General features: G+C 26.1%; 1 protein-coding gene and 1 non-coding gene across 2 annotated transcripts; both read right to left on the bottom strand.

Moving 5' to 3' along the window:
- Window positions 1–1,349: 1,349 nt before the first annotated feature.
- On the bottom strand, window positions 1,350–1,421 carry TRNAC-GCA (transfer RNA cysteine (anticodon GCA)). The gene has a single exon. It is a non-coding gene; the product is annotated as a tRNA-Cys (tRNA).
- A 13,090-nt stretch (window positions 1,422–14,511) lies between these two features.
- Window positions 14,512–15,206, bottom strand: LOC109816909 (uncharacterized). The gene has a single exon (XM_020382063.3). The coding sequence runs from the start codon at window positions 15,056–15,058 to the stop codon at window positions 14,630–14,632; it is 429 nt and encodes a 142-aa protein (XP_020237652.1). The 5' UTR covers window positions 15,059–15,206; the 3' UTR covers window positions 14,512–14,629.
- Window positions 15,207–15,495: the final 289 nt, after the last annotated feature.

Raw genomic sequence — 15,495 nt, 5'->3', positions numbered from 1 at the left:
AGACTGTGCATTGAATTTGAGCAGTCCGTGACTTTGAATGTGTTAATTATAATTCTCATTGATATGTGTTTTCGTATTCATCAAACCTAAGTGCTAGTTCGTACGCTCCTCAGCCACACGTCAATTCGAATTCACAAGAATATCACTTCTAAGATTTTATGTTTAATATAAATTTTTAAAAAATTATTATTGAATATAAATTTAAAAACTTAGCTTCGTTGAATTAAAAATAGTTAATGAAAATTAATTGTTGAAAACTAAATAGTTAATATGATTAAAAATAGTTAATTTAATTAAAGAGACAATTAATACTACTTTTCGATCTTAATATAAATCATCAAGACCAGTAAAAATAATTAATATGATTTTTTAATTAATTATACCATAAATTTAAATTTTATTCTAAATATATTATTTACTTTAAGTGATTGATATATTTAATATTAGTTATAAATAAATTTATAGAAATTAAAATTTATAATATATAAAAAAGTAAAAAAAAAATTAACTTTCAATAATTTAAAAAATTAATGATTGTTTTTTATAATTAAGACTAAGAAAAATCCTTATGCTTATATTTAGTACTACACTTAAAAGCATGACACTTATTTGGTAACTTGTTTTATATTTGAACACCACATTTATTATGGATCGAAAGAATTTTTTTTTTATAAAAATATTATTGAATTAATATATTATTTATAGAATTTTATTATATTATACTACTTTTGTTAAGGGATAATTTATTAATTTCTTTCACTTGAAAGAATTATTTTAAAATAAAATATTCATATAACAATAAATACTAAAATATTAGGTTAAGTTGCACTTTTAGTGTATCTATTTTTATCAATTTGTAAATATGATTTATTTATTTTAAAATAGACACATTTAGTCTATCTAAATTAAAAAATTAAAAAATACAAAATTTTAGTTATTCCATTAAATCGACACTTATTAGTTATTAAATTTTAATATTTATTCATACTTAAAAGTGATGTGTCATTTAGTAATTTGATATTTAGAGATTAATAAAAAATTAAAAAATTATGTAAATAAATTTTTTATATCTTATTACTTAAGTAGGGATATGTCACTAAATGTCTCTATTTTAAAATAAGGGATCAAAATCATTAAAATATATACAAACTATGATTGTATTTTATATTATTTTTTTAATTTTTTATCTCATATATTATATTATATAAGTGGTGATACTTTAATAAATATTGATTAATAAAAAAATATTTTTAATAGGAGGACTCTATTCTAAAATAGATAAATAATAAATAAAAATATATATTTATATATATATATATATATATATATATATAACCAACAAATTTAATAGGGCCCAACCGGGTTCGAACCGGTGACCTCTTGATCTGCAGTCAAATGCTCTACCACTGAGCTATGGACCCTCTTTGTTTGATTAAATGTGATTTTAAAATATATTTTTAAATACAATTATAATAACTTATCAAATTTCTTAGGGTCATGTAGTAACTAAAATATCACAATGATCTAAAATTAAATTTATAATTTTTTTTTAAATCGTCATCTGTAGCCTTTTATTTTTTACTATCTATGAATTAATTGATTATTAAAATTTTATTGTATTGTGTTTTATCTTATTTGTATGTTAAATATATCTCTTTTTCACCGGACCAATTATCCCTATAAAATTAGAAAATAATTATGAATAAGCTTATAAAATGCATTATCAAACCAAATCATCATGTGTAATTATCTTATTTATATAAAATAACAAATATATTATTTAATTAAATTATCTAAAAGCAATGCAATTATCTCAATTTTAAAAAATATTATCTTAATTATATTAATATTTTTCATTTATTTAACTATATTAGAACAAAACTAATTAAAGGTAATTACATAACCTAAAAAAAATTAGTTCATATTAAAATAACCTTAAAAAGAACAAAGAAAATGCCACATATTTAAATATGACAATTTTTTTTTTGCAAAAATTAAAATAAGATAGTTATATTTGTATAAATTTAGAACATTCAATATTATTAATAAAGACAATATGTTTTTTTGAGAACAAAGTAAATTATATACACTCATTTAGAATAATATGTTTGGTATAAAAGGGTATAAACTAATGAGCATGCACACTAGCATGAAATTTAGATTCTTTAGTTAAAGCATGAGTGACTCAATTGATTTGTCTACGAACAAATTTGACAATGCAATTCAAATTTTTAATCAAAATTTTGTCACACTTCTTTAAGATAGAGTCCACTAGATTCAGTAGTAACTTATGTGAGATTCATAGATGTAACCTATGTTAATGCATTAAAAGAAGTCATTATTTCTGTCTTCAAACGTGTAATATTATTTTGATACCATTGATTAAAGCTGAAAAGAAATTGTTATCATGATCATAGATGCAAGTACCATAACTATAGAATTAATATTTTTAGTCTATACATTAAGATGACCATTTTTTCTTTTAACTTCTAAAATAATATTTCTCTACAATACTCTTTTATTTAATTTAATTTTTTATTCTACTTGTTCATAAATTTTTTTTCAAACTTCTGATACATTTTAAATAATTATTCAAAATGCTCACACTCTAATTGTTAACCACTAATACATATATTTAATTTCAATAATATTTATTTTTTTGTTTTTAAAAAATACACAAAGACATATGGTTTTTTTTTTTATGCTAGTATATATAATGTTTATTCAGCTTTTAAATGTAAAATAGCCTTCTGAGCTAAAAAGTTATAGTCTGTCACAGTTTACACAGATGAACACATCAATACATGGATGAGTAGATTCGAAAGAGTATTTGAATTGATTTATTTATTTTTGGACGATAGCAGCAAAGCAACAATATTAAAAGCTGAAGGCCTTTTGTACAGGTAGATTAGCCAAAATGGAGTTGGTAACATGTTCATTCTGAAATTAGAAAAATTAATAAAGATGTAGAAAAAGAAAGATAAAAAGTTTACTTGAAGAGGCATGGCATGTAGCATAAGAGCTTAAAAAAGGAAAAGAAAGAAAAGGTAGATGAGATGGAACACAAAGGAGACAGGAGGAGAAGGAAAACGGGGTTTGAGAGGCGAGGAAGGTGGAGCGCGAATCGCGGCAGAGTGTTCTGTCGAGGTTTGAACTTTGACGTACGTAACAAGATATCACATTTTCCCGTTGCTATTCCCATTCCCATTCGTAATCGTAACTATCAAACTGGTTCCTCTAGTGCTAGTCACTGCATGTGCAATCTGTGAAATATGATATGATTCGATAGACGATTACTAATATTTTTTTATGACGTCGTTATTTAAATATTGATTCTAGAAAGTGATTGATTTCTGTATATAAGATTTGGCAGAGTGGTGCACCACAAACACAAGTGCACCGCTACCTCCATTGATTGTACACTGCCAAGGGACCCTCAACTTATTACTGCATCAGGTAATCAAATCTGTTTAACATGTTCTTTGTCTCTTTTCAGTTTTTTCTCACCAATAGTCCATTCACTCACAGCATTACTGTTCATTAGCTTAAATTTTTCTTTTTATTTAATTCATCTATTTTATTTGTTTTATTGTTAAGATATTTCATTTTAAAAACAATTGAGATTACCAACATCAGTTTCTTGTCATATTTTTTTATTGTATTATGTGTACAAAAATTAATCTTAATTGAAAAAAAATACTAAATTATATGTCATTTTAGAAATCAAAGAATTATATTAAATATTTTAATAATAAAAAATTAAATTAAACTAATTAAATAAAAAGAGGGCCCAGACGATTGTTACCCATCCGCGTGTGGATGGAGCAGACACCATAAAAAAAAAAGAAGCTAAATGAAGACCTGAAAATTGTAAATAATTAAGGTTAAATATAAGCAAGATAAAAAATAAAAAACAATTCACATTAGTTAAAAGAGTTACAACATCATTTAAATATACTAACTTTATTTTAAAATAGTAGTACCCCATATTCTTAAAAATTACCTAAACTTTATATTAAAAATAAAAAATCATTAAGAATACAACCTTGATTAAATAATTTTTTTAAAGATAATAGCATTAAAAAAATAAAAATAGTTGTGGCTTACTTAGAGCATCTCTAATACAAACAACTCATTTGAGTTGCTTCATGCATTAAAAAATGAAAAAAGTGGTATCTAATGTACCATGTCAGCATTAAGCAACTCAAACACAAATTTACTCCAATAGTAAAAAATTTTAAGAAATTCAACTTTTAGAAATTTTTTTCTAATCATTTATGAACCAAATTTAAATTTTTATTAAAAAAGATAATTGCACTACGATGAAAAAATAAATTACGAGAAAAAATATACAATAAGTAGATATTAAAAATAAAATAAAGTAATAGTAAATACATAAACATTATACGAAATTAATTTTCATCATTATTATTTTCGAAACGTTCCTAAATATGTTCAATAAGATCTGCTTGAAATCTAGTAAGGAACGGTTGTTTGAGGAAACAATTCTCTCTCTTTTTCAAGCAACTCATGTTATCACGTCAGAATCCTCCAATGACAAGAAATCGAGACTTGAATTGTTTAATGGGACAAACAACTAACGATTAACGAGCATGATTTTCTTTTTTCTTTTTACTTGTATTCATATCCAGTTTTAATGTAATTATTATTTTTTATTCATTTCCAGTTAATTACTTTGAAATGAATCTAAAAACTAACATTAATAAAACAAAGAAACATAATTGTAATACAATTATATGTTAGGTGTTGCCAAATTTTGTCACTTGATTGAAGCGATAAGGAAGCGCCAGGTGCAGGTAGAGCAGGTGAAATAGGATACGTCAATTCCGATTGAGAATTTGATTAGACGAAGCACAGCGTCTTGACTTTCAGTGTCTGCAATCTGCACAGCAACAACACTATTTCACTGACACATTTGTACAAACCCTAACCAACCCTAGATCCCTTGTTGTTCCTAATTTCTTCTTAATTTCTTATGCCTAATTATAAAAAAATATCACGGTAAAAGACTTGCATATATATACTACTTAAAAATTTAATAAATTATAAGCATTGAGTATGTTTCCACATAATGTGTTCGCTGAAGAACAAATTGACCTGGATATCTTAGAAAGATCAAATAAAGATGAAAAAGACGTATTATGAAATCTGAACGCTGCCCTTCAGCTTCAGGCAGACAGTAATGTAAAGTTTGATGGGATTTTAGCTTCTATTGTACTACCTTTGCCTCTTTCTATTGTCCACCATTCTATGAAATTGAGGATTATGAACTGGATAAAACGTCTGCAGCTGTTCGTCTAGAAAAAGGATATATCTGAACTTTGATAAGATTACATTAATTGATTCCAAACTTTAACTTATTTCCTTATTTATTTATATATACTGTTGTTATATTTATTGGACTTTAAATGTGAATTGAGTGGTATATCATTAAGAATTGGGTATATAAAATAATATAAGTGAAAAATATTTATTTATACAATGTCTTAAGATTTAATGTTATTTTGTTGTGTCAAATTTACATATATAATTTACTCACTATTAATTGTGAAGAGTACTTACCAGTGCAAAACTTCTCCAACAATAATATTAGATCAAGTAATCGGTGACCCACTTAGCTGAGAATTATCATTGAATGAATCTAAATATGAGATCTTGAATAATGAAATTACCATGAAATCTAAGAGTGAGATTATTTTTTGTACTGAAAGTCTCCCTAAAAGTGTGAACAAGTAAGACTGCCATTAAATACTTATAAACGAAAAATAACTTTCACTAAAAAAAAAGTATTAGAGTTTAAAAATGAAATAAATCTCACATTAATTAAAATTATATATTTTAAATAATATATAAGTGAGAAAGACTCACCTATTTAATACCTTAAAGTTTAAGGTTATATAATAGTGTTAAAGTTTACCGTGATTCTCACTATTTATTATATTAAATACTCATTAGTGACAAACTCTTCAATAATATTCACCAGTAAATCAAACGAAAATCTAAAAATATAAACACGTGTTTATCGAATGCTGACAATATTGTAAGGAACTTTACCAAGATCACAATTTATTGTTGCCCGCAAGGCTACAAAAATATACAGCTAAAAGCTGAACAAAATATTAAAATAAAAAATAAAAAATTATACTAGCACACTATAATTAACAATCCATAATATTTAATAAGATGGCACATAATTCTCCTGTTTTTATTAAGTTTACGGAATCATTTGGTGTGCTTATTTTTAAATTATGGATAATTAACATAATATTTAAGGAGCGTTAATGATATATTTTCAAATAGTTAAGAAGAATTATATATAGTCAATCAAAGAAAAAGAGGAAGTTTATTTGCAATCTCACGTGGTCTTTAATGGAGTCGATGTAATTAGTTTACAAAACAAAAATAAATGGTGATTTGTATAACCTTTGAAGTTTATTTGGTTTGGTTAATTTCATATGGCAGTATACATATATCCGTAAATTTGACTTTGGTGTTCTCATTATAATTTTTAAGGATAAATAAAAAAAGAAAGATAAATAATAATAATAATAATAATAATAATAAATGTTCGAGGAGAGAAAAAATAGTGATCTATTTATTTAAATTTAAAAAAAAATGTTTCTATATATATTTTTTATATATTAAAAAAACACTTCTTTAAGAAGTACAAAGAAGTTACTTCTAAAAAACCTGAAAATTACTTATTGTAAAAAAAAAGTTTAGATAAATACAAAAATAAAAATAAAAAATGCTTATTTTTATCAAAAGAAGTATATATATATATATATATATATATATATATATATATAAATTAAAATAAATAGACTAAATATCTATTTAGTTGGATAAGGATAATCAAAGCTGCGATACAACATTAATTTGTTGCTAAGATGACGAATAACTGTGTGAATGAGTAAAAAATTGGTGTCAAAAAAGAGAGAAAAAAACAACTAGAATAATAATAATTATTATTGTTAACGATTTCATAGATATAAACCTAAACCCATCAACGGTCAAATTGTCCTTAGAGGCTACAACCGTGTAAATGTCTTGAAGTTATGCATAAATATCTTAAATATAATAATATTTTTATTATTGAATTGCTCACGAAATTTATAACAGCTAAAATTATAATTATTTCCTTTTGATTCCTACCAAACAATCTATATAAATGAATGTTTTCTAACAATTTATGAAGTAATTTTTTTATTGAACTCAATTCACTACTATAATTTCTCTTATTACATGCGACTTTTTCTGTGAATTTTTATGTTACATGCGACTTTTTCTGTGAATTTTTCATAAAAATTCGCAGGAAACGTTATTCTTACAAATTTTCTTGCGAAATTTTATCTGCAGATAATATACTTTTGTGAATAATATTTTTTTATAAATTTTAAAATTGCAGGAAATTTTCTTACAAAAAAAATTTTTACAAGAAAGTTTCCCGCAAAAAAAAATTTACAGAAAAGTTTTATGCAAAAAAAAAATTGCAGAAAAATTCTTTCCTGCGAATTTTTTCGCAAGAAATTTTGCAAGAATTTTTTTACGAAAAAATTAAAGAAATTACTATAAATTCTATCAATAGTTTTTCAACTTTCAAATGCTCACAATGAATTTACCCGAAGTATTTGTTTCCATGCCTCCAACATGTGATACATAATCTTTTAAATTCTAAGATTGTAGATTATAAGCCTAACATTCAACCATATAAATCAACTTGTAAGGTAAGTGTTGCCCCCAACTTATATACTCTTTAATTGCTTTATTTTCAATCGATTTTAAAATATTAAACTTATAAATTTAAATATTTTTTTTTATTTTTCCTGCGGATTAAAATTTGCAGGAAAAGTTACCTGCAAAATTTTTCTACCATTTAGTAAACATTACTTGTGAATTTATTTTTGCAAGAAAATCTACAAGAAACAAAATAAAAATTTTACAATATTTTTTTGCAAATTTTTACAATGGAAAAAAATTTCTATGATTATTAAAATTGTATCCAAATTCGTAAGAAATATCTGTAAATTATTTTTCGCAGATAAATTTGCAAGAAAAATTTGCAAATATTTTTTTGTAGGAAAATTCGCAAAAATTTCTGCGAATATTATTTTGCAAGAAAATTTGTAAAAAATTTCTGCGAATATTTTTTTGTTGGAAAATTTGCAAAAAAATGACAATTTTCTAGTAGTGATTATTTCATATGAATTCCTCTCATGCTTTTACAAATTGAAAAAATAAATTTAAATCTTATATACTTTTATGATTTAAATTTGTTAAAACTTAAATTATAAAATTTTGATTATACAAGTATTTTTTAAAAAATATTTAATTATATAGCCTTTTAAAATTCATACGACTTTTTATATTAAAATAATATTTTCAAATTTTAATCTAATATATCACTAATTTTTAACTGAATATTAATTTTAAATGCATACAAACTTTTTAATCTGTAATCATATTTAAAATAAATAAACCAAGGGATTTAATGATTTGGTTGAGTAGTATGTTGTTATAAAATTTATAGTATTGAGTTGGATTTTTATAGATGAAAAATCTATTTAAATAAGATCAAACATGTATTGTATAAAGTAAACAAACCAAGGAGGGTATTTTTTTTTCTCGTGTCATTATATTTAATTATGTTTGGATGTTAAATAATATCGCACAATTTGTATTAATACAAATTTAAAAACAAAAATCTCAATATTTTAAATTTAAATTAAATCATAACAACATAAAAGAAATATAAGTGATTTTTTTTATAAGCAAAAGAAATTTAAATTAAAGGGAGTGCAAGGGGTACTCCAACCCATTACAAGAGACATATAGACATAATTAGAATCAAAGCTGGAATAGAAACTATGAGAAATACAAACCCGGGTTATAATATTAACTTGTGTAACTAAAAGAATAACCAGGGACAAAACTATTAATCCACTTCCATTAACACAATTTAATATTATCTAACACTTCCTTGCAATCTGTAGTACCTTGTTGAAAGATAATAACATTTCGATGAAGCTATAGTGACCAGATAACAGAAATCTAAATTACTCGCAAAAAGTGAGAATGTTTTTTATATATACCAAGATTTGTCCAATATAAATAAAGAGAAATTAAAGAATTGGGAAAGATAATTTTTCTATGAATAGAAATATAAGCGATTAATGTACCGAATCGAATAATGTTTAAATTCAATTTTAAAAAAAAAAATTAATGAAACTTTACTAATCTTTCAATTGGATTAAACTTTAAGACAAAAATTTAAGATAGTGTGAAAAAAAAAAAAAAGTAACGTAACGTAGCCTTATGTTAAATTGGATTTTTTTTTTTTGACAAACTTAGTTGCTTTCGAAAAGGGAACAAGAAAAAGGGAGGAGTCCAGCGAAACACTTTTAAGCACCCGTAGGTAAGGCCCACATATCCAAATGAGTTTGGACAAAAAAATGTTTAAGAGTTTTTGTACAGATATATAAAAACAATTTAAAATATTTTTTTTTGAAGTGGTTCAACACTTATACAATTATATTCCTTAACCAAAGACTTAGAATTCAATCGCACTTGAATATAACATCACAGCAATAGTAAGATCAAATAATAAAATAAAAAGGTCTTAAATTGGGTAATCAATTACAAAATTTAATTTATTTTTTTTGTCTTCATTCTGCTAATTGAAAACCTGCAGAAAAATAAAATCAATTATTATAAAAATTAATTGTTTTTTAAATAAGACAAAACTAATTTACAGGAAATTGCATGAATATAAATAAAGAATAGCGTGGTGATTTAACTTTTAAGAAATTATGATAAATAAATATAATTAATTAGCTTCATTAAACATCAACCAGGTATGATATAATTAGTAAATAGTTGAGTATCATAAGTAGGTTGAAAGAGTGTATAAAGTATAAACAGTAATTAATAATGCACATTAATTTTAAATTTATATATTTACAACTATTACTTATTATTAATTTTTTATATGAATCATATATAGGTATCTTTTAGTTGAGGCAATATTATTTGAGGCGGATATGATCCCCATAGGTGATAAAACTTTCTTTGAGCATATAACATAGTTACATAGACATAATTAATATTTGATGCATTTAGTTATACTAAAACAATCTCATACTAGATCAATGTGTTTGTTAGTGTATTAGTATATAAAATATTTTGAAAATTTTAAGTTTTAGTTTATTGTCAATAAAAATGCTAAATAATATATAAAATATGTGGTTATTCAAAAAAAATTAATTTACAAAACTGTAAAAAATAAATTTAATTGGTGAAAAATTTCATTATATATATAATATTAATTATAAAATTTGAATATTAAATAAAACAATTTAAAAATAAAAAAACTTTGACTAGATATTAAAAAATCTTAATATATTCTGTTGAGTTCTGATTGATAGTCCCCAACAAATTAAAATCATATATTTAGGATGCAATGTAGTTATTTTCTTTTAAGCATTTAAGTACAATTAATTAGTTTTTATTAGATATAATTATTCTAATTATCGAAAAGAATAAATTGTCCTTTATATATCATTTTTAACTACATAATAAAATATAAAAAAAATATTTAAAAAGTGTTTAAAGTCTAGTTTATTGACAATGAAAATATTAATATATAAAAATATGCAGTTATTCAAAGTTTTCAATTTATAAATTTGTACAAATATTTTTAATTGATTAAAAAGATAATGATGATCTGAACATATGCATCTATATTTATTGCTAATTATAAAATTTTAAGAGGTAATTAAAAAAAATTAAAAATAAAATATCTTTGACATGATATTCACTTAAATAATAAAATATATTATTTTTCATTCTGATTGATAATATGCAGAAATATAAAATAATGTATTCAACAATCAATTATAAAAAATATTTAAGATAAAAGAAAGGTAAATTACAAGAAATAGCACGAACTAAAATAAGGCTAATACGGGATATAAATTTATGAACTTAATCCAATTAAGTGAAATAAATTACTTTAGTTAAATGAAGTTAGTAACTTATCAATAATTTAATGATCAAATGTTGCTAATTAGTAATTATAATATTTAATTTTCTAATTAACTGTTCTTACCGTCAAAATAAATAAGTTGTGTTTATGAATGCATATAAGGAAAAAATTATATATTCGCAAGTATTTACAAATACATGTATAAGAAAAATACAAATTTGGAAAGTGTAACAGTGTCAATTTTATAATTTTTGTTGTTAAATTAGCAGGTATTGTTGAGAGTTTTGGATTTGGAAAACCTTGAAAGTAAGTTAATTTGTGGAAGATTGAATCATAGATAAGTATAATCAACTTAAGAATAACATATTTAAAAATAACAGATTGAGACAATTATACACTATTAACTAAATTTAAATGTAATGTTTTCACTAATAAAGATACAAGTAAGTAGATTTTAAATTCTTAACAAAATTTGAGTATAAAGACTAAAACAAGATTTTTTGTTGTTGAAATTATAGGGACTAAAAATGTCAATTTTAAATTTGAAAGACTAACAACATATTCAAACCTATATTTTAATAAATCAAACATCAATTTTGATCGTATATGTTTAAATTAAAAGTAATGTGAAAATTTAACTTTTATGCAATTAAGATAATCAAGTATAATTTTTTATAAAAAGAAAAGATAATTAAGTATAAATAATTTTTTAACTCGTCATAATTAGCACTAAATAAGTAATTGAATGACCATTAATGAATATCTTTAATTTGAATTTGGAAGTGACGATTTAGAAAAATAATTATGTATACCACTACCACACTATAAAACATTCACCTACTAAACACTTGGATTAACTAACATTGTAAGTATTTTAATTTAACTATAGATATATTGAGTTATAGTTATAAATATGTAATTGCATTATATTCTTGATCCATAATCATTTTATGCAACTTAAGTAACATTACTTCTTGTAAAGAACACTTGTGATATCTAAAAAGAGAAGGAAAATAAAAAAGGTATTTTAAGTATAGCGAAGTTTTGCAAGTTTTTCAACTAGTTTTGAAAGAAAAAAAATTGGATATAAAATTATTTATTTAGTTTATTCAAATTGATTAAGTTGCGTATGTATATGACAAAAGAAAACATTCATGCCTGAGGAAATTTTCCAAGTTTTTAACCCTGTTTTTAAAAAAACTATTTTTGTTTTCTTGGTTTTATATTTGAAATCCAAAAATTTTCAACAAGTTCATTTGTCTTGATAAGAAAAATAGGGGAGTTGCAACATTGAATCTTAAAAAGGAGAGAATTTACTCCTCAAGATCTCTCTAAATGATGGTTTATCATTATTCTATAAGCAATTTGCCAATTTCACACTTAAAAATGCACACCTTTTGAAACGTGTGTTAAAGAAGTCCATAAATTAAAGTTTCCTCCACCTTACGCAGCCAACTACTTTCCTAGTTATTGAAAAGGGGTGAGTGAATAGTTCCTAAAGAAGTTTCTCAATTTGCATGGTTAGATCTGCCGACAAATAATTGACTTCAATTTAGCTTGTGTGTCAAGTGTTAATTTTGCTTTTGCCAGATACGGCATAAATATTTGGAGGCACCCATCAAATTGTAGGGTGATTATTATATTCCGTTCGCATGACACGTTACAACAGAAGGGTGGTTGATCCAATCATTGTCTCGTGAGTGGTGACTGATCTCATAATTGAATTTCTTTCAATACGAGGCTTCGACCAATAGCTTGCACCTGAGAATGAAGGGTCAAGAGGAGAGAACGTACACAGAATAAACCAACAACAATAGTCACATTCATGTTCCCATCCAACACATGAGATAAGATAACGACGACCCTTACCACATGGTATTAAGGGTAGTGCTTGATGATAAGGCTACAAACTCCAGTGCCCTCCCACACCAATCAATTGATCCTGAAATGTCCTAAACTTTGGCATGTGAATTAGAAAACATTTGCTAAAAAACAGAATCCGATGTAAGGCAATGATCCTTTGAATTTGCTGACTAGGAACCGGGAGAGCACACGATATTGGATTGGACTTTGAGAAACATGTTAAATAACTGATTTTGCACCTTCCATTGATGTCAAAACATGATTGTGTCAAATTGTCAATTACATGAAAAATAATGTATAGCTTGCTGTCAGAATATGCAATCAATTGTTAGATGTTCGATATTCATCATAGACCAGCCAAATAAGAAGTGCATTAAACACTGAAAAATTTCGTACACACCCTCTGAATTTCTTAAGTTACATAGCTTGCTTGTAGTGTGAATAAGAGATGCATATATTAACTAGTTTTGAAGTTGAAGAAAATTAGCTTCAATGCTTTCATTAGGATCAATGATCCAACAACTGGCGCCAGGTGCAGTTCATCAGTTTCATTGCCTACGAGCCCTGGTTTCTCAACTGGATTTGGATCAATGTCATTGTTTTCAAATGTTCCTCAAGTTATACAACCATGCCTTGTTGCTTTGGCTCTTCTTAATATCTGTTTCATTCACTGGATTCTACCTAAACAAAAAAGGTATTTCTGAGAAACAAGATTCATAATAACTAGCATGCTCATTATGTTATTGATGGATAAAAAAGAACGACGAATTCGGCGGTCAAAATTAACTGATTTGGGCAAAAGAAATGACATTTTCCTCCGATGAATACCTTGGGACTAGTGTATAGAAATCACATAATTTGACTCATACAACAAAATTTGTGAAATAAACCAACAATCTTGTATTTGACTCATTCCAACAACCAACAAATTTCATTACTATTCTGCCGTCAACAATATTAAAAAATAAAAAATAAAAAATAAAAAATAAAAAATAAAAATCAGAAGTACACTTTAAACTTTAGTTTTGTGTATAATAAAATCCTAACAACATGGTGTGTCTAAGATAAGATTGTTTAAGATAAAGAATAATGTCCCGAAGCCAAGTTTCCCCTGCACGTCTAATACAAGGGTGATGTTGTCTGACTCCAGAAGCACTTCCTGGATTTGACAGGCCTATAGATTCCTTTACTGCTGCCTAGAGCTACATATTCTTCGTCACAGTATTCTCATTATGCCCTTTCAAGCGCAAACGTGCCTTGAGAACAAAATCCACCGCTGCTTTTACCAAATTGACCACCGAATAGTAGCATACAGGGCTAGCTAGAGGCAGAACAATAGCACAAGTATTGTTGGTCATTGATGAACGAAGTACCAAATAATCTTCTGAAACATTATAACAGAGAAGAGTATCTTACAATACTAGTAGTACCACCGTTTGGACATACTTCCCGATATTTTACTCAACTACTTAATCTGGTCGTGCTAATTAAGTTTGGGAGGGATTGATATCAGAAATGGGGAAGAAGTTTTATTACCCTTTAGCCAACATGTGACCGATTTTCATGAAATTATTACCAAGTTACAAGATTTGGCAAATATATAATATTTACGTACAAAGTGAAATAGAGAAGCTTACAGAAGATGGTCTAGAATCCTTGATCAGCGAGATTAGCATTGAAAAAGAAATAGCAGATTAAAAGAAGAAAAGTGAAATTCCATTCCTAGCTAAAGGAAAACATAAAGGCATGAAGGCTTAAGAACTAGTGTGGTTGTACATTTGTGGTATCCCGAACAGTTTGTAAGGGAATCGGAATTTGGTTGTTGAGATTCCAGATATCATCATCCCAAACAACATCATTGTACAAGGCAGTGAAAGCTTCACCTCCCAAATAGTCGATGTCCCAACCAGGGGACCAAGTGGATCCCCATGACATTTGCTCATCCACAACACCACCCAACCAAGGCATATTCTGGTTATTCTCCTCCCAATTCCAACCCATGATGCCACCCTCCCTTGCTCCTTGCTGAAAAAACCCACCCACCATGTCTCTAGCTTCTTTCCTCTCTTCCTCCTCCACCTTCTGCTCACCCTCTTTCTTTGGTTTCTTCTTCCCATCTTCAACATTGGGAGGAGGAGGAGGATTTATGGGCCTAACACCATTCACACTCACACCCCTCTGCCTCTTCATCTTGGATCTGAACAAATGGAGTAATGAAATTAATGGAATTTATAGAGTGTGGACAATTTGGTGACCAAGTTGGGGGTGGTTTGATCTGTGACGTGATGTAAGCAGTCCTTATGGATTTTTTGAGAGTCATATATGATGCATATCCAAGTGGTTTAGCGGCACGCCCTTTTCTCTAATTTGGAACATAACGACAAAAAATCCCACCTTTTAGACAACGTAGGGGTCAAGTACCAAGTGCGGAGTGCCGTAAGGAAGTTAGAACCAAGTCAAACTCTTCATCTGGCCCACCTATTGTTAGTGTAGGCCTAGTGCAAGTGCAATGAATTTTTCGGTGAAAATGAGGTGCCTATTTCTTTATAATTAACCAAAGGTTCTCCCTTCTTTTTTTTGTGTTAGATTAGAAGAATCATGCATCCACATGACGCTGCCTCAAAGCT

This window comes from Cajanus cajan, chromosome 7 (assembly GCF_000230855.2).
Source record: "Cajanus cajan strain Asha chromosome 7, NIPB_CcT2T_4, whole genome shotgun sequence".
NCBI classification, from domain to species: domain Eukaryota; kingdom Viridiplantae; phylum Streptophyta; class Magnoliopsida; order Fabales; family Fabaceae; genus Cajanus; species Cajanus cajan.
This window is presented reverse-complemented; position numbering and strand designations above follow the sequence as displayed.

Excerpts from the sequence above, each read along its gene's own strand:
- LOC109816909 (XM_020382063.3), bottom strand. The coding sequence starts at position 15,058 with ATGAAGAGGCAGAGGGGTGTGAGTGTGAATGGTGTTAGGCCCATAAAT.